The sequence below is a fragment of the Gorilla gorilla genome, chromosome 13 (assembly GCF_029281585.2).
Source record: "Gorilla gorilla gorilla isolate KB3781 chromosome 13, NHGRI_mGorGor1-v2.1_pri, whole genome shotgun sequence".
Classification (NCBI taxonomy): domain Eukaryota; kingdom Metazoa; phylum Chordata; class Mammalia; order Primates; family Hominidae; genus Gorilla; species Gorilla gorilla.
The window spans coordinates 73470172-73488363 of record NC_073237.2 but is presented as its reverse complement, the minus strand read 5'-3'; the positions used below and the strand labels follow the sequence as shown (position 1 = coordinate 73488363).

The 18192-nt window shown below is 35.8% G+C and overlaps 1 protein-coding gene across 6 annotated transcripts in view; it reads right to left on the bottom strand.

The window, feature by feature from the left end:
- The window catches only part of VPS13A (vacuolar protein sorting 13 homolog A), a 238492-nt gene that overhangs the window by 129670 nt on the left and 90630 nt on the right, over positions 1 to 18192 (bottom strand). For all 6 annotated transcript variants that reach the window (XM_019033908.4, XM_055351759.2, XM_019033909.4 and 3 more), the window contains exons 24-31: positions 12742 to 12826; positions 10464 to 10618; positions 9899 to 10055; positions 5875 to 5954; positions 4201 to 4260; positions 3845 to 3998; positions 2655 to 2771; positions 2476 to 2579 (exon numbers count right to left, since the gene is read on the bottom strand). In XM_019033908.4, coding sequence (XP_018889453.4) covers positions 2476 to 2579; positions 2655 to 2771; positions 3845 to 3998; positions 4201 to 4260; positions 5875 to 5954; positions 9899 to 10055; positions 10464 to 10618; positions 12742 to 12826 — 912 coding nt within the window. The remainder of the gene's footprint in view (positions 1 to 2475; positions 2580 to 2654; positions 2772 to 3844; positions 3999 to 4200; positions 4261 to 5874; positions 5955 to 9898; positions 10056 to 10463; positions 10619 to 12741; positions 12827 to 18192) is intronic.

The window sequence follows — 18192 nt, the reverse complement described above, 5'->3', positions numbered from 1 at the left end:
AAGAAAAAAAAGACAGCTACACACTATGTGCCTCCTTTGAAAACACACACTACCAACTATGAAGTATCTTGCCAACCCCTACTCCCAAACCCTGAATCTCACTGTGCCCTGAGATTTAAATACCGATTTAAGGAAACACAGGATACAGTAACATGTTAAATAGCATGAAAACATAATCAGCAAGATACAGGCTATGGAAAACTGTACAGAATAAATAAGATAGCAACAAATGGCTAACACAAGGGCAGAGAAGAAACTAAAGGAAATTCATAAACTATAACAGATTTAAGTGGTATATCAATCAAATGCAGTGTGTGGATCTCCTTTGGATACTGAATGCCATATGGAAAATAAAATAAAGTGAATCCCAGCCTCAACTATACACAAAAAATATGTGCACTGATAATTCCATCAAACATTTAAGGAATAATGCAAATTCTATACAAATTTTTCAGAAAACAGGAAGAAAGCATTTCCCAACTCATTTCATGAAGCAAGTGTTGGCCTAATAACAAGGCCAGAAAAGTTGAGAATAATTAGAAAGACTTGTGTACCCATCACCAAGAATTAAGCATTAAAAACTGGATTTTTTAAAGCCTTTACTTTCAAAATATTTTTTATGAAGAAGATATCAGAAACTAATTTACTATGATATGTTTTTCATGAGACTATCAGGTCAGCTAGAATCCTTTTTACCTTATGGCATATATAAATAAAAACAGTATTTGTCCAATGGTGCTACAGTAAATGGAGGATGCTGCTCCAAGACAGAGTCAAACAAATGGTCTGGGGGCTCCCACCTTTAAAGTTGAGGGCCTCAATGTCTCAGTACACTTAAAACTCGCACAATAGTATATATCACTGTATAAGGCTTATGAAACTGATTCATAATCAGGTCTGATTTCGTAAGGGCAAAAACCTTATGCCTCTCTGGTTCTTTGACACGTGGAAAGTTACTAAACAAGGCAGTTTGTTTAAAAACCATGTACAATGGAATCAAAGTTAAGAAACAGGGAAAGGGAAATGAAAATCGTGCAAGAAGACAAGAGAGAAAGATTTTTTTTATTTTGTAACTTTCTGTAAACTGAATTTTTAACCTTGTAGATATTTTAAAAATAAAATTACAGGCCGGGCACAGTAGCTCATGCCTGTAATACCAGCATTTTGGGAGGCCGGGACAGGCAGATCACTTGAGGCCAGGAGTTTGAGATGAGCCTGGCCAAACACAGTGAAACCCTGTCTCTACTAAAAATATAAAAATTAGTTGGGTGTGGTTGTGCGCACCTGTAATCCCAGCTACTCACGAGGCTGAGGCACGAGAATCACTGGAACCCAGGAAGTGGAGGTTTCAGTGAGCCAAGACTGCGCCACTGCACTCCAGCCTGGGTGATAGAGCAAGACTGTCTCAAAAAAAATAAAATAAAAAATAAAAATAAAATTACAGAGAAAAAAATCAATGGGTTGGATCATGCTCTCAGTTCTGTATAACTTTTCGTAGATACTTTATTTCTGTGAGCTTTACTTTCTAGATAGGGAAAATAAAATGGATAACCTATTTCTTAAATACTCTGATACTTATGATTTTTAAAATAAAAGCAATAGAAGCAAATAAAACGATGGCTTCTGGAAAATTTCTTGTTCCTTATTGCTATGAGTCATTTCTTTTTGATGTTGGAACTGTTTTTCTATCCCACTAAATAAGCCATAACAAGAAGATATTAGAAATAAGAATTTTTTAAACATAAAAATCAGTTCATCACTATAGTATTACTGGCAAAATATATTTATCTATTTCCTTTCTTCTCAACATATTCCAAATGCTGACTTCCTGACTCAACAAGTACTTCAGCTTTTCTGGATTCTACTATCTGATATTCCTTTAACCTCCTTAAATACATAATCCTGCCTGCTTCAGGTAGGATGTTGCCTGTTCAACTCTGCAGCAGGAACCTCACTGTTTTATAACCAGTAACAAATTACCTAACCTTCAACAACTAATCATCCAGTTCAAAGGACTCTCTTATCATTATTACAACAACGATACTAGTGATCGTTGATGACAATAAGCTTTATAAAAAAATCTCACTTCCTCAGACTTCAGACCCTCAAATGTATCTAAAATGCATTATGAGATTCAGAGTACATGAACCAAAAAAAAAAAGTGAAAAAGGTATTTACTAGGTTCTCTCCCAAAACTTTGTTCCTGGAGCATTATTCATACTCATCTCATTTATGAGATACTGTAATCCTCAGTTTACAAATAAAGAAACAGAGCCCAAGATTAGGTAACTTGCTAATGGTCACACAGCTACTAAGGAGTAGAGCTAAAAACCCAATTATGCCTGACTCCAAAACCCATGCACATAATAAGCCACATTACCAAATTCTGACAAATGTCCAAATGATACCTATGACCACTCTTAAAGGACAATCCTATTTAATGATGTACTATTATTTAATTAAAAATATTCTTACCTTTTTGTATATAGCTGTTATATCAGAATCTAAAACAATTATATTCCTTAGCTTTGCATTTATTTCAGTTTCTGAAGGCCTCATAATCATCTCAGAATCAAGCCCTAAGGGAACAAAAGAATGACTGCCTTTTCTTTCATTTAATGTCTTTTAATTTGCTTTTTGTGAAATTTTATTACCTTCAATCTTAATTTCAGAAATGTTACGTTTCTGATCTTGAATAAAGATCTGTAAACACGATAATTCTGCTAAAATCTGCAAAGTAATGATATCTTCATTTGTGGATAGTTTTAAAGCTGCAAAAAAAAATTCATATTATAAAACATGAGGAAAAACATTTAGTAGTTACCTCACTATACTTATAAAGTAACTGAAATATCACAAATAGTGATATCAGAGAAAACCTGATCTGCAATTCAGTTGAAAGCAAGGTATGATATTCCCTACTGAATCGAAAATTCTAAAAAACAATAAAATCTAACGAAAACAAAAGCAAATAGACAACACTGTTTCAAGAAGAAACTAAACATTTGAAACTAAAACACTGTAGCTATAAATTTCAAAATTTTTTGAGAACCAATAATTACTAGGTGATACTTGTCATTATCAAAATTGCAACTTTTCACTGCTTCGAAAGTACTATACTCTGATTTTAAAATATGCTCTGATACTCTTTTTCGGTTTTTTTCCGAAACAGAGTCTCTCTCTGTTACCCAGGATGGAGTGCAGTGGTGCAATTGTAGCTTGAAGATCGCTGCAACCTTGAATTCCTGGGCTCCGGTGATTCTAATGTGTCAGCCTCCCAAGTAAACTGGGTCTACAGACAAACACCACCATGCCCAACTAATTTTTAAAATTTTGTTGGAGACAGGGTCTTGCTATGTTGCCCAGGCTAGTTTTGAACTCCTGGCCTCAAGTGATCCTCGAGCCTCAATCCCCACAGCGCTCACCTCCCTGGGTCACTGGGATCACAGGCATAAGCCACCACACCCAGCTGACAATACTCAAAGTTTGTTAGTCATATTTGTCTAATCTAAAATAATGTCATGAAATGCATAAATTTTAATTTAAATCTAATCCTCCTACTGGGAGGTGGAAGAAAAAAAAATTTTTAATCTAATACTCCTACTATATAATCTTAAACTAAAAACAATTATTATATACGATAAACAAAAGCAACATTTTCTTCAGCAGTAGTTTCCTTTATTTTCTAAAATTATCCTGGCATATAATGAATCCTTCTAGATATTAACCTAGGCAACAGAATTCTGAAGCCAATATTTGAAGTTAATAATAAAGTCAGAGTCTAGATTTATTGACCTACATGGTTAAAAAAAAAAAGTTGATGCTAAATTTTTAAAAAACATACCTAATTTTTTAATGACATCTCCTTTGTCTTCAGTCTCTGTAGTGGACACTGGGGCTGATTTTTCCTCTGATTGCGGAAGGATATTATGAAGATAATTTATTGTATTCAGAAGTGCTTCAGTGTGTAAATGAATATCCAAAGAGGAAAAATTTACCTAAAGAACAAAGCTGATTTTAGTGATAGGTCAATAAATATTTGCTTGCCAGCTCTCTACAAGGCACGATGCTTTGTGGCATAAAGGATATAATTTATAATATTTTCTTATCTTTAAGGATCTTACAATTCCAGTTAGAAAATAATTTCCATAAGAAATAGAAATACAGTATATAATTAAAAAATAAATTATCTACTCATACCTTAATCAATTGTAAAACATTGTTATAGGTACTTTTCAAGTTGGGTACATTCTTTTCAGCCTTTCCAAAGAGAAAACAAATCTGTTAGAACATGTTAGGAAGACATACATATACAATTACATTATAGTCCTAATACACATTTATATAATTTTCCAGCTGTTCATATACATATATATAATATATATACATATACACACACATATAATTACCTAAATAAGCAACCACTTCACCAGAACAAAAGAAAATGTAAGTATTGGACTCTCTGGCACATAGCAAGTATTCAATAAATGTTACATACTATCATTCTTATTATCAAGAGAGGAAATGTTGGATATTATCAAGTGTGGAGAATAATCATTCGGTCATCAACAACTCTGTACGGTTCTTCCTAATTCTTCCTGTATTTAAAAACAAAATTTGTGACAGAATTGTCCACCAAGTATCCAAATACTCTGTGTTTTCTTTTTCTTTTTAAAAAATTTAATATTTTTGACAAATCATAATTATATACACTTATGGAGTACAATGTGATGTTTTGACATATGTACACAATGTTAAATGATTAAATTAAGCTAACTAACATATCTGTCACCTCGCTTTCCTATCTTTCTTTGTGGTGAGACATTTGAAATTCACTTTCTTGGTTGTTTTAAAATAAACAACACATTATTATTGATTACAGTCCCCCTGCTGTATACAGATCTCAAAAATTATTCTTCCTGTCTATCTAGAACTTTGTACCATTTGATTGACAACTCTCTATTCCCTCTCCTTCCCTCCCTCCCATCCCTGCTACCCTCTGGTAACCATCACTGTGCTCTCTACTTCTGTAAGTTCAGTTTTATTAGATTCCACACATGAAGAAGATCATGAGGTATTTGTCTTTCTGTGCTTGGCTTATTTCGCTTAGCATAATGTTCTCCACATTCATCTATGTCGACATAAATGACAGCATTCCCCCCCTTTTTAAAGCTGAATAGTGTTTCATTTTGTATATATACCACATTTTCTTTATCCATTTTCTTTAGGTCTAGAATACTTTTGCTACATAAAAGCTATATAATGCATATACAACAAAAATCTTAAGACATCTAGTCAATAATGGATAGCAAAAATGGTTTTAAAGTGATTAAATGCTTTCTGCATTATTCTTATTATAATTATTAAAATAGTCTGACGCAGAAACACGGAAGTCAGCAGAAACATGGAAAAATTAGAAATAGACCATAGTACATAGAAAAGCTTAACAAATGATAAAATGAATATCATAAATCAATAAAAAAGGAATGGAGTTATTGACCCTAGGAATATCAGGTAACTTCACAAAACAGTGGAAAATAAAGTGAAAGCATCATCTTGTATCACATAAAACAATACACTCTAACAAGACTAAAAAGTGTGTTTCTTTCTCAGTACCCCTGTTGGGGGAAAAAAAAATCAAACTCCAGGTCATTTCTACTTAGAACACAATCTTCTTATTTTGCTATATGAAGTATTTATAAATCACAACTATTTAATACAAGATGACAAAATCAAAAAAACCTTAGTATTAGGAGTTACAAAGAGATTATGTTACAGTGAAGATTAAATAAACTGAATAATACCAAACTTACAAAACTTAACATTTCAGCAGCATACTTACCATATTAAGCAGATATAAATGAAACTGCTTACCTTTACATATTCCAGCGTTAACAGGTCTTCCATTGTGTTATCCAGGGTTGTAACCAAATAAACTGGTTTCTTGTTTTCATCTAAAAATAATTTTTTAAAAATTATCTTTTCATCGGAAAGGTAACTGAAAATAAATGCAAGCAATCTTATTAATTATGTAATTGCAAAAGAAGGCTTTCCTATATGAGTTCTGGACCTTGGATTCTACCTTACCCAAGTCAAGTTACTTCTTTGTTCTTTAAACTCTAAAAATTTAATTTCTCCTCACAATTCCCTTACCTCCTTCATGTGCCACAACACTGAAGTCTCATACCCTTCTAAACCTAGATAGGAGGTAAGGTAAGAAAAAACAGGAATCAATTAAAGAGAAACCAGAATGGTTTTTAGGAACAATGAAAGGGCAGGAAGAGAATTCTGGCCCTGGATCACTGAAATAGCTAAAAAGGAAATCATCAGTCCTTGAAAACCCAGCTGTTCAGAAGACAGACCGGGAATGAGATGAAACATTAAGTTTTCTGTATATTAGTTTAGATTAAAATAAACCCTATTACCATGTAATCAGTCTTTATTAGTTATATTGATATGGACAGCAGACAGGGAAATACTGGGTAGAAGAGGGCAGTTCCCCAGCAAAGGCCCCACCCTCAAGCCTAAAAACTGGAGGCCCTAAATGAGAACAAGCATTTCTGTTTTTGCACCTGAAAAGTTGCCTTTTGGCCCACCATACCCACCATCCTGTGCCCATATAAGCCCAAAGCCTTAGTGGGCACAGATAGAAGCAGCTGAGCATTGAGAAGAGCAGAGGAACAGAGTGGTGGAGAGTGGCAGAGAGTGGCGGGGCAGCATGGCAGAAAAAGAGAGAAGAGGAAGGATGTGGACGTCCGGACGCTGGGGTAGTTCAACTAGGGGCTGTCAGTGAAGAGTCCATCTGCTGGGTGGCCCAACCTCAGGGGAAGACCACCTTCCCACTCCATCCCCCACTTCCGGCTCTCCATCCGTCTTGCTGAGAGCCACCTCCACCACTCAATAAAACCTTGCACTCATCCTTCCAGCCCACATGTGATCCAATTCTTCTGGTACACTGGGCAAGAACTCAGGCCGTCACACTGGCCCCCTGCCCTTGCGATAAGGAAGACGGTCTATTGAGGTGATTAACAAAAGCTGTCTGCAGATGGCAAAGTTGAAAGAGCATACTGTAACACATGCCCCTTGGGCTTCAGGGGTTGTAGACACCTACCCCTAGATGCTGCCCTGGGGCCGGAGCCCAAAAGCACTCCCCACAGCCTCTGCACCTGCCCGTCTGCATGCTCCCTCTAGGGAAATGCACACCCCTGTGGCACGTCCTGCGAGGGGAATAAAGGAACTCTCCCATTTTAATATTACTGCTTCTGCTCAAAATGTGCTATACTAAGAAAACCAGTGTAGAAGAGAATTTATAGAAAGCTTTTAAAACTCTCATCACCAAATGACTTATGGTTGCTAGAAAATTAGTATCTAAAGACTGGAAGAAAGGACTACAAACTAATCATACAATTCCTGAGAAAAAAATGCCACAAATTGCACAGAGTTCTCCAAACCTAATGCTTAGCACATAAACCTGTTTTCTACTGCAAGTGCTAGCCACACTTGAAGCCTTAAAAAGTTCCCACTTTGTTTACACATTTATTCATTCATTGAACCATTTACTGATCATTTACTTTGTGCAAGAAACTGCTATTCACTCCCTCTGAGAAAACAGAAACAAAAATATTACAGAAATAAGCGCAATAATAATTGTATACTCTTTTTTCTGTTTGCAAGGGTTTTTTAATCCTTTGTTCTTGGCAAAGCAAACATAAGAATAAACATAAAACTTAGTAAGTGCGGCCAGGCGCGGTGGCTCACGCCTGTAATCCCAGCACTTTGGGAAGCTCAAGGCAGGTGGATCACGAGGTCAGGAGATCGAGACCATGGTGAAACCCCGTCTCTACTTAAAAAAAAAAAAAAAAAAAAAAAAAAAAAAATTAGCTGGGCGTGGTGGCGGGCGCCTGTAGTCCCAGCTACTCGGGAGGCTGAGGCAGGAGAACGGCATGAACCCAGGAGGTGGAGCTTGCAGTGAGCCGAGATCATGCCACTGCACTCCAGCCTGGGCAACAGAGCGAGACCCCATCTCAAAAAATAAAAATAAATAAAACTAATAATAATAAAAAAAAACTTAGTAACTGCTATAAAGTTCCTGGGTTATGAGGGAACACTGTCACGTTGGTTTACTTTTCTTTCCAATTACTAGAGCAAACTGTTTCTTGATGATTTAGCAATCATGTTCCTTGGTATTTACCCGGTGAAACTGAAAATTTATGTCTACACAAAAACTTGCATTCAAATGTTCACAGCAGCTTTATTAACAATTGCCAAACCGTGGAAGCAACCAAGATATCCTTCAGTACATGAATGGATAAATAAACTGTGGTGCATCCAGACAAGAGAATATCATTCATTGCTAAAAAAGACATGGGCTGCCCAGTTATGAAAAGACATGGAGGTAACATCAGCATATATTACTAAGTGAAAGAAGCCAATCTGAAAAGGATATATATTATTCCAATTATGTGACATGCTGGTAAAACTATGGAGACACTAAAAGGATCACCAGTTGCCAGGGGTTAAGTGGGAGGGAGGGACAAATAGGTGGAGCACAGAGGATTTTTAGGGCAGTGAAACTACTCCACATGAGAAGGTAATGGTAGATGCATGTCATTATACATGTCCAAACAGAAGGTATAACAGCAACAGTGAACCTTAATGTAAATTGTGGACTCTTGGTAATTACAATGTGTCAGTGTAGGTTCATAAATTGTAACAAATGTACCACTCTGGTGGAGGATGTTGATAATGAAAAAGGCTATGCAGGTGTGGGTACAAGGAGTATATGGGAAACCTCTGTACCTTCTGCTCAATTGTCCCATGAATCTAAAACTGCTCTAAAAAATAAAGTCTATTTAAAAAATTTTAATTCCACCTCTGCTCATACACAATATTATTATGCTACAAAGGAGTTTAATAAAATGAAACTGGTGTCCTAATAATTGCCTCTACTATTCACAATTATCTTTCAAGGAAAAGAATCCAAAAAATGTAAATGAAGAAATATAAATACAACCCTCCTAATTACCTAACATAGGAAACAGAATAGTTTCTTAGGGATCATATATCCATTACGAACACAAAAGGTTTGCAGTAAGCAGAATACTGCCCTCTGCCCCCAGCAAAGATACCTACACTCTAATTCCCCAGAATCTGAGAATATGTTAACTCATATGGCAAAAGGGACTTGGAAGATGGGATTAAGGTTAAGGTTAAAGGTATATTATCCTGGATTATCGAGGTGTGTCCAATCTAATCACTGGAGTTTTAAGAGTGGAAGCAAAACGCAGAAGAGGAGGTTAGAGATATGGCAACATGAGGAGGATCTGATGCCTTATTGCGGTTAGCAGCTACGTGCAAAAAGCAACAGAGGCCTAAGGGCAGCCATCCGCTAACAGGCAACAAGGAAACATAGACTTAAACGAAGTGTAAATGAATTCTGTCAACACCTGACTGAACAATGAAATGGACCCTCCTCTAGAGCCTCCTAAGAGGAAGTCCTACTAACACCTTGAGTTTTGCCCAGTGAGACTTGTGTCAGACTTCTGTCATACAGAACTCTAAGATAATAAATTTGTGTTGTTTTTAAGCACTAAGTTTGTGGTAAATTGTTATAGCAACAATAGAAAACTAATTAAGTGTTCCAATACTCAGTTAAGTAGATTTAAAATTCAACCATTACCATCTGATTTTCCATAATGAATAAAATTATCTTCATTTTATCTCCAGTGTGCCTCCCACATTACCAACTATAAAAGTTAAAGATTAACTCAAAAAGGAATGCTTCTCTGAGAATATTTTAGCAAATGTACTGATTCAGAGCCTAAAGAATTGAAAACTCTCTAGCAGGTAGTCAAACAATGAAATTAATTTATTTATTTTAAAAAATAGAGATTCTTACCCAAGTATTCTGGGCATTTTAAGCAGAACTCTTTCAAAAAGGCATTTGCTTTCAAATCGTATGTTCTAATCTCAATTTCTGCACCCAATCCTAAAACATGAATTTCTACCACAGATAGTTCACAATCTCCAACAAGGTGATAAAACTCGATCAAAACCTGGAGAAGAAAGAAAAAAGAGACTACCACTACATAAAACAAAAACATGTTTATGTGCATAGTGGTTACATGTGAATATATGAGGTATACATACAATTGATATATTATTATTTAAAATTTAGGAGAGATTTTATACCCACACAGACATACAATACACACACAACATAAATAATCGTTTTCACAAAAACATGTACTGAATAAATTTAAATCCCTCACTCTTGATTAAGGAAGTTAATCTTATTAAAAAAAAAAGGGGGGGGGGAGTGACCAAGAATCACACAGCAAGTCTGGAACTACTTTAATTAGGGTGAAAAAGATAGTGCTTCTTAACAATGAGACTATATAGTAAGCTGTAAATATAGAAACAGCAAACAAATTAAGCCATGTTAATTTTACCATAGTACCTACCTTTGGTACTTCAAATCGTATTTTAAATGTAGTCATATTTACTGAACAATCCTGCTTTTGTAACTTTCTGGTTCGAATACTTTTAACTCCAGTTGGAAACTGAAGAGGTTCTTCCAAGGGACTACATGGTGCATCAAAAAATTCCTCCTCTGAATCTAAATTTCACAGAACATTATTTAAGTCAATAATTAAAATGATCAATTTAACAGTATTTCAATATTTTTCTGAAATAAATATGAACACTAAAACACTAAGGCTCTCTTTTAAATATCAAATATTAACATGAGAACCAAAATAAACAGAAAATAATATAGACATTACTGTACTTTTTTATTGTCCATTTTAAACAAAGGGATACTCTATTTTTAAATAACATTCTTGGTTATAAAGAAGCATGGAACATTATAAGATGTAATCTTTAGCTTAAGAAGCCCACCTTTTGAAACAGTCTATTTTAAAATTGCTTAAATTTTACAGGAAATGCCAATGCCGATGATTATACACACCATGAATACTCAAAGTAATATGTTAATATGCTCACTCTACCTGGATAGTGTAACAGGACTTAGGTATAAACTCTGCAATATTAGCAGCAGAGTCTGAATGAAGTAAACTGAGATCAAGCATTACTTTGTATACATATATATACACAAATATAGGTATATGTATATATACATTGATATACATACACATATGCTGATATTAAAAAGTACTGAAAAAGCATTAGATAACTTAGTAAAACCATTAAAACTAGGTTTAAATGAAACAATCAGAAGTATATCCCTAATAAATAAGACTGAAGTTAAGGTAGATGATCTCACAAACAACTTCTCTCTGGTGACTATAAATAAAGAAAAATTGTTCTCTAAGAAACCAAGAATCAACATGGCAGTTTCTGTTATTTAACATTTATCAATTTTTAAAGTCTTAAAAATATAGACATACACCTTTTCTAATACAGTCATTAAAAAGCACATATTTGGTATCAGAATAGTTATATATTTTTATATGTAAATGTAGATAATTATTGATGATTTTCCTTTAATAATTATATTTTTAAAAACGTTTTAAATATACTATAGCAAAATTTTCCAAATAACTAAAAAACACATTAGAAATTAAGACATCTGTGAAGTTTTGTGGTGTTTTTTAACTCACAGCCAAATAAAGATAATTAACTTATTAGTGGTCCCTGTCATTTTTTTTTTTTTTTTTTTTGATTCGGACTCTCGCTCTGTCACCAGGCTGGAGCACAGTGGCACGATCTCTGCTCACTGCAACCTCCACCTCCTGGGTTCAGGCGATTCTCCTGCCTCAGCTTCCCAAGTCGCCGGGACTACAGGTGTGCAGCACCACTCCCAGCTAATTTTTGTACTTTTAGTAGAGGTGGGGTTTCACCATGTTGGCCGGAATGGTCTCGATCTCTTGACCTCATGATCCGCCCGCCTTGGCCTCCCAAAGTGCTGGGATTACAGGCATGAGCCACTGTGCCCGGCTGGTCCTTGTCATTTTCAGTTCAACTTTATACCAAAAAAACCCACTGCAAAAGCAACTTTAAGGAATTGTGCTATTTAAAATAAATTTTAGTTAAAATTTCCTGAAAATATACAAATATCTACTATTGCCTGAAATTTCTTATATGACTACAGAAGACCAAAATATGCCACTCGAAAACATGTCTTTTTGGCATAAGGATTACACTGAGTCAATTATTTTAAGAAACAGCAGACACAGGAAAAGCTCTGAAGACAGATCCTAAGTTTCCCTTTTCTAAGGGAAATTAACATTTATAAGAGAAATCTACCTTGTAAAGGTATCTTCCTTTCTGTACCAGGGAAGATGACTCTTACTCCCAAGACATTCTTATCAACGGAGAAAACACTGACATATCTGCGTAACAAACTTTACCCTTGTGTACCATACTTTTCTGGTCGCCTTCCCATATACCTTGCCTCCCCAGCAACCCCTATCCCTGAAGCCCAAAACCTCTTTTCCTTTGTTTAAGCCCAAACTGGTATATAAACCCAAATTTTAATCACCACCTTGAGTTACTCATTCCTGAGCTTCTTGCATGTACCCATGAAATATGAATGCTAGTAAGTCTGCTTGTTTTCTCATGTTAATCTGTCTTTCATTCATAGAGCCTCAACCAAGAACCTAGACTTTAAAAGGAAAAGATATTTTCCTTCCTCTGTGTGGTCCTTTGAGAAAAATATGCCTCAAAACAGAAATTATTTTAATAAAATAAGAAAAATATCCTTAAGCAGTTTCACTTTACCATCTTCAGAAACAGATGGAAGTTCCAAGAGAGGAATTATTTTCTGTGAAATCTGTGATGTTCCCAAAGAAGTAGATGTTTGAATCTGAAAGAAAAGTAATTCACTGTTGATTAGCACAAAAATGTTTATTCACTGCTTATTCAAAAAATGTTTATTCAAAGTTCTACAACAGTTTTGACAAAAAGCTATCCAATTTGAATTAACTCAGAAGATATCAGGTCTAAATTAGAAAAATACATTATAAAACGCAGATTCTAAAGTAGTAGTTTTACAATTTTAAGGCTAAATAAAAATTGTAGAACTGTTTTAATAATGTCCTTGATGACAGGCTTTGAGTAGAAAGAGATCTTATATTTTAAGTCAACATAGTATTAAATCAGGACATCTGTGAGGAACACACAAGTCACAATACTTAAAGCCTCTAGAATTGAGGAACTTACTTTTATTTTTGATCTCTGAAAGGTATTTCAGGAAATTTACTTTTTTACAGTTTGGAGAAATAGAGCATATATAAAAACAAATTTTGCAGTTTAAAAAAATAATAATAAAAGACACATCTGAATTTTCCAACCCAGCCAAGCAATAAAACATTACCATATCCTGACCTAGAAGCATCTTCTTATGTGTTCCTCCCGGATCTCATTCCTCCTTGTCACGTTCCCTACCTCTCATCATGATCTTGCTTTTATTTAGTTGTTTGTACTAAAGCACCTATGAATGATTATCTAAATAATGCATCATTTACCCCTGCCTCTTTCCAAACTGTAGCATATATGACATACATTTTCCTGTGACTTCCTTTACAAAACAATGTTTAAATTTTAACCACACTGATAGTTAACTGAATTTTACTGTGATATTGTATTGCACTGATGAAGAAACCACTACTTATTTGTCCACTATACTGTTGGTGAGTATTTGTGTTGCTTATAGATTTTTGCTTTTGCTTGTAGCACTACTATAAACATCCTTGATATGCCCACAGGTGCTTGTGGATAAAACTTTTCCAAACAGTAAAATTATATATGTTCACCTTATTGAGCACTATCAAACCATTCTCAAAAGTGGTGATAAGACATTACATTAACACCAGCAGCACAGTTTCTGTATCTCTATATCCTCACAATGCTTAGGGTGTTCAAAGATTTCAAATTATATCAGTCTCGTTGGCCATGTCATCCTAGTTTTAATTACAATTTCACAAATGCATAATGGTTACATATCATATCAAACACAAATAGCTTCTTTGGTTATTTGTGTTTGCCCTTCTGTGAAATTCTGCTCATTTTGGAAGCAGCAGCAGCATTTTTTTTAAGCACATTATAATCTACTACACGAAGTACATAAACTCTAAAGTTCAATACATTTTCAGAAAGTAAACACACTCAACCTACCAACCACCCAGGTCCAGTATGAAACATTACAAGCAACTCATAAGCCTCCCTTAAGCTCCCTGCAATCATTAGGCATCCTCCCAAAAGTAACAACTATGTTACCTTAATTTCAACTTTTAATGTTTTGAAATTTTTGTATCTTACATTTATTAGTGAAACTGGGCTATTATTTTCCTCTTTTATAATGTAGTTGTTAGGTTTTAGAAAACAAGTTTTGTTAAGTTCTTAAATGAATTGCCAAGTAATCCCGCGTTCTATTCCCTAAAATACCCTGGAGTTTTGAGGGAAGCTCCCCCTACACTCAGTCACTGCCCATCACTGCTACATGTATTAGTATTTTTTTCCTGAGTAGTATTCTACTGTATGAATATACTATTTTTCCTTATCCATTCACTTCTGGATAGACAATTGGGTTTTATGCAACTTTTTACTATTATGAATAACCCTACTGTGAGTATTCTAGTTCAAGTCTTTTGGTGGGCATATGACTTCATTTCTCTTGGGTAAAAACCTAGGAGTAGAATTCCCAAGTCATATGGTAAGTATATACTTAACCTTATTTTTAAAAACTACCAAACTAAATTACAAAGGGTTATGCTATTTTCAAGTTTCACAAGTAACATATGAGAGTTTTAAATCCTTGTCATGGCAGTACCTTGACATGGTATTGCCATTCTTATTTTTAGCCATTCTAACCATTGTGTAGTAGTATTTCTATGTGGCTCTGATTTGCATTTTTCTGGTGAGTAATAAAGTCGAACATCTTTTCATGCTACCTGTTTAGTCATTTATTATTGAGCTGTTAGTCTTCTCATATATTCTAGATACAAGTCTGGACTTGTAAAAATATTTTTGCAACTATTTTTCCCAAGCGGATGGTTAGATGGTTTGCCTTTCCACCTTTTTTAACGTCTTCCAAACAGCAGAAAAAATTAATTTTTATAAAGTCCAATTTATTTATTTTTTCCTCCTGTTATATTTGCGCTTTTTATATCCTAAGCTATCTTTACCTACTGCAAGGATTCAAACATTTTATCCTACATTTTTTGTTCCAGAAATTACACTTGTGGACTTTATATTTAGGTCTATGCTTCCAGTTAAATTCCACATATAAGATAAGGGTTGAAATTAATTTACTTTCCACATGGAAATCCGGTTGTTTCAGCACCATATGTTGAAAAGGTGATCATTCCCCCACTTAGCTAGGCTGGCATCTTTGTAATAAATCAAATACATATTAACCATATATTGTACAATTATTTTTTTTTTTTTGAGACAGATTCTCCTTCTGTCACCCAGGCTGGAGTGTAGTGGCACAATCTCGGCTCACTGCAACCTCCGCCTCCCAGGTTCAAGTGATTCTCGTGCCACAGCCTTCTGAGTAGCTGGGACTACAGGTGTGCACCACCACGCCCAGCTAATTTTTATATTTTTAGTAGAGACGGGATTTCATCGTGTTGGCCAGGCTGGTCTTGAACTCCTTGGCCTCAAGTGATTTGACCAGCTGCAAGGAGAAATAAGACTATGCCTTCAACATTTTACGTAGAAATCTCCACAGCTAAATATCCAACTTCATCACTAGAACATAATTTAACCAAGATCTTTGCCACTTTATAACAAGGACCACATTCCCTTCAACGTCAAATAACATGTTCCTCATTTCCACTTGAGGTCTCAACAGAAACAGCTTGAACGTCCATATTTTATATCAACAATTTATTAAACGATAGAATCTAGGTTTTTTTCTAACATGTTCCTCAAAATTCTTCCAGTCTCTGCCCATTACCCAGTTCTAAAGCCACTTCCACACTTCTAAGTGCTTGTTAAGCAACAACTCACTGCTTGGTACCAAAACGTATATGAGATTGCCAGAGCTGCCATAACAAAATACCATAGACTGGGTGACTTTAACAACAGAAATCTATGTTCTCAGTTCTGGAGGCCACCTCTATCGTTAACTTGCAGATGACCTCCTTTCTGTGTCCTCACATGGGCTTTCCTCAGTGTGCATGCATCTCTGGTGTCTCTTTGTGAGATCAAATTTCCTTTTCTTATAAAGACACCAGTCAAACTGGATTAGCGCCCACCCTAGTGGTCTCATTTTAACTTAATCACTGCTGTAAAGAACCTATCTGTAAATACAGTCACAATGTGAAATAGCAGAATTAGGGTTCAATATATAAATTTTGAAGGGCACAATTCAGCCCATACACTATGTACAAATTTAACAACATATATTAGCAAACGGATGCTTAAGCTACAAATAACCAATTTTTAAAAACTTAAAAAGACCTAAGCAAATGGAGAGATATACCATGTTAATGAACTGAAAGACTCAATACTGCTAAAATGTTAATTCTCCCAAATTAATGATACAATTTCTATCCAAATCTCAGCCAGAATTTTTGTGGAAATTGATAAGTTGATTCTAAAAGGCAAAGGAATCAGTCGAAAACATTTTGGAAATACAAAAAGTTGGAGGACTAACCTTTCTGGATTTCAAGACATGAAGCTATAGTATAATTAAGACAGTATGATATCAACAAAAGGACAGAAACAGATGGAAATGATAGACACAGAAATCACTGGAAAAGAAGAGTCTGAAATAGACTTACACATATATAGTCAACTCAATAGTAAAAGAATAGTCTTTTTAACAAACAAAACGGAAATAACTAAGTGCAGATGTAAAACTAGAAAGAGGATCCCATCACAAGCACCATATAGAAAAATTAAATGGATGAGAGACCTAAGTATAAAACCTAACTCTAAAAAATTTCTAGAAAAAAACACAGGGAAAAATCTTCTTGACCTTAAATTAGGCAAAAATTGCAGAGATGTGATACAAAAAGCTCAATATCTAGAGAAAATATTGCTAAAGTCAATTGTATCAAAATTAAACTTTTGCCCTCCAAAAGACAATTAAAGAAACAAAAAAACTCACCAACAGACTAGGAAAAGAATACAACAAAACACTAAAGTATTCAGGAGTAATGGGACATTAACTCACTTTCTTTTTTTTTTTTTTTTTTTTTGAGATGGAGTCTCGCTCTGTCGCCCAGGCTGGAGTGCAGTGGCGCAATCTTGGCTCACTGCAACCTCCACCTCCAGAGTTCAAGCGATTCTCCTGCCTCAGCCTCCTGAGCAGTTGGGATTACAGATGCCCACCACCACGCCTGGCTAATTTTTATATTTTTAGTAGAGACGGGGTTCCACCATGTTGGCCAGGCTGGTCTCGAACTCCTAACCTCAAGTGATCTGCCTGCCTCGGGCTCCCTAAGTGCTAGGATTACAGATGTGAGCCACCACGCCCAGCTAGTAACATACTCTCTAACAGACTGGGGATAAAACTTCTTTACACTGGTGGCTGGCAAGATGGCTGAATATGAACAGCTCCAACCTGCAGCTCCAGGCAATATCAATGCAGAAGGCCAGTGATTTCCGCATTTCCAACTGAGGTACCCGGCTCATCTCACTGGGACTGGTTAGACAGTAGATGCAACCAACGGAGGGCGAGGTGAAGCAGAGTGGGGCTTTGCCTCACCCCAGAAGCACAAAGGGATCAGGGAACTCCCTTCCATCGCCAAAGGAAGCCCTGAGGGACTGTGCCATGAGGAACGGTACACTCCAGCCCAGATACTACACTTTTCCCACAGTCTTTGCAACTGGCAGACCAGGAGATTCCCTCAGGTGCCTACACCAACAGGGCCCAGGGTTTCAAGAACAAAACTGTGCAACCATTTGGGCAAACATCAAGCTAGCTGAAGGAGCTTTATTTCATACCCCAGTGGCACCTGGAATGCCAGCAAGACGAATCTTTCACTCCCTTGGGAAGGGGGCTGAAGCCGGTCTTGCACAGCGGATCCCACTCCCATGGAGCCCAGCAAGCTAAGATCCACTGGCTTGAAATTCTTACTGCCAGCACAGCAGTCTGAAGTCAACCTGGGATGTTCAAGCTTGGTGGGGGGAGCGGGAATCACCATTGCTGAGGCTTGAAAAGGCGGCTTTTCCCTCACAGTGTAAACAAAGTCTCCTGGAAGTTCAAATTGGGCGGAG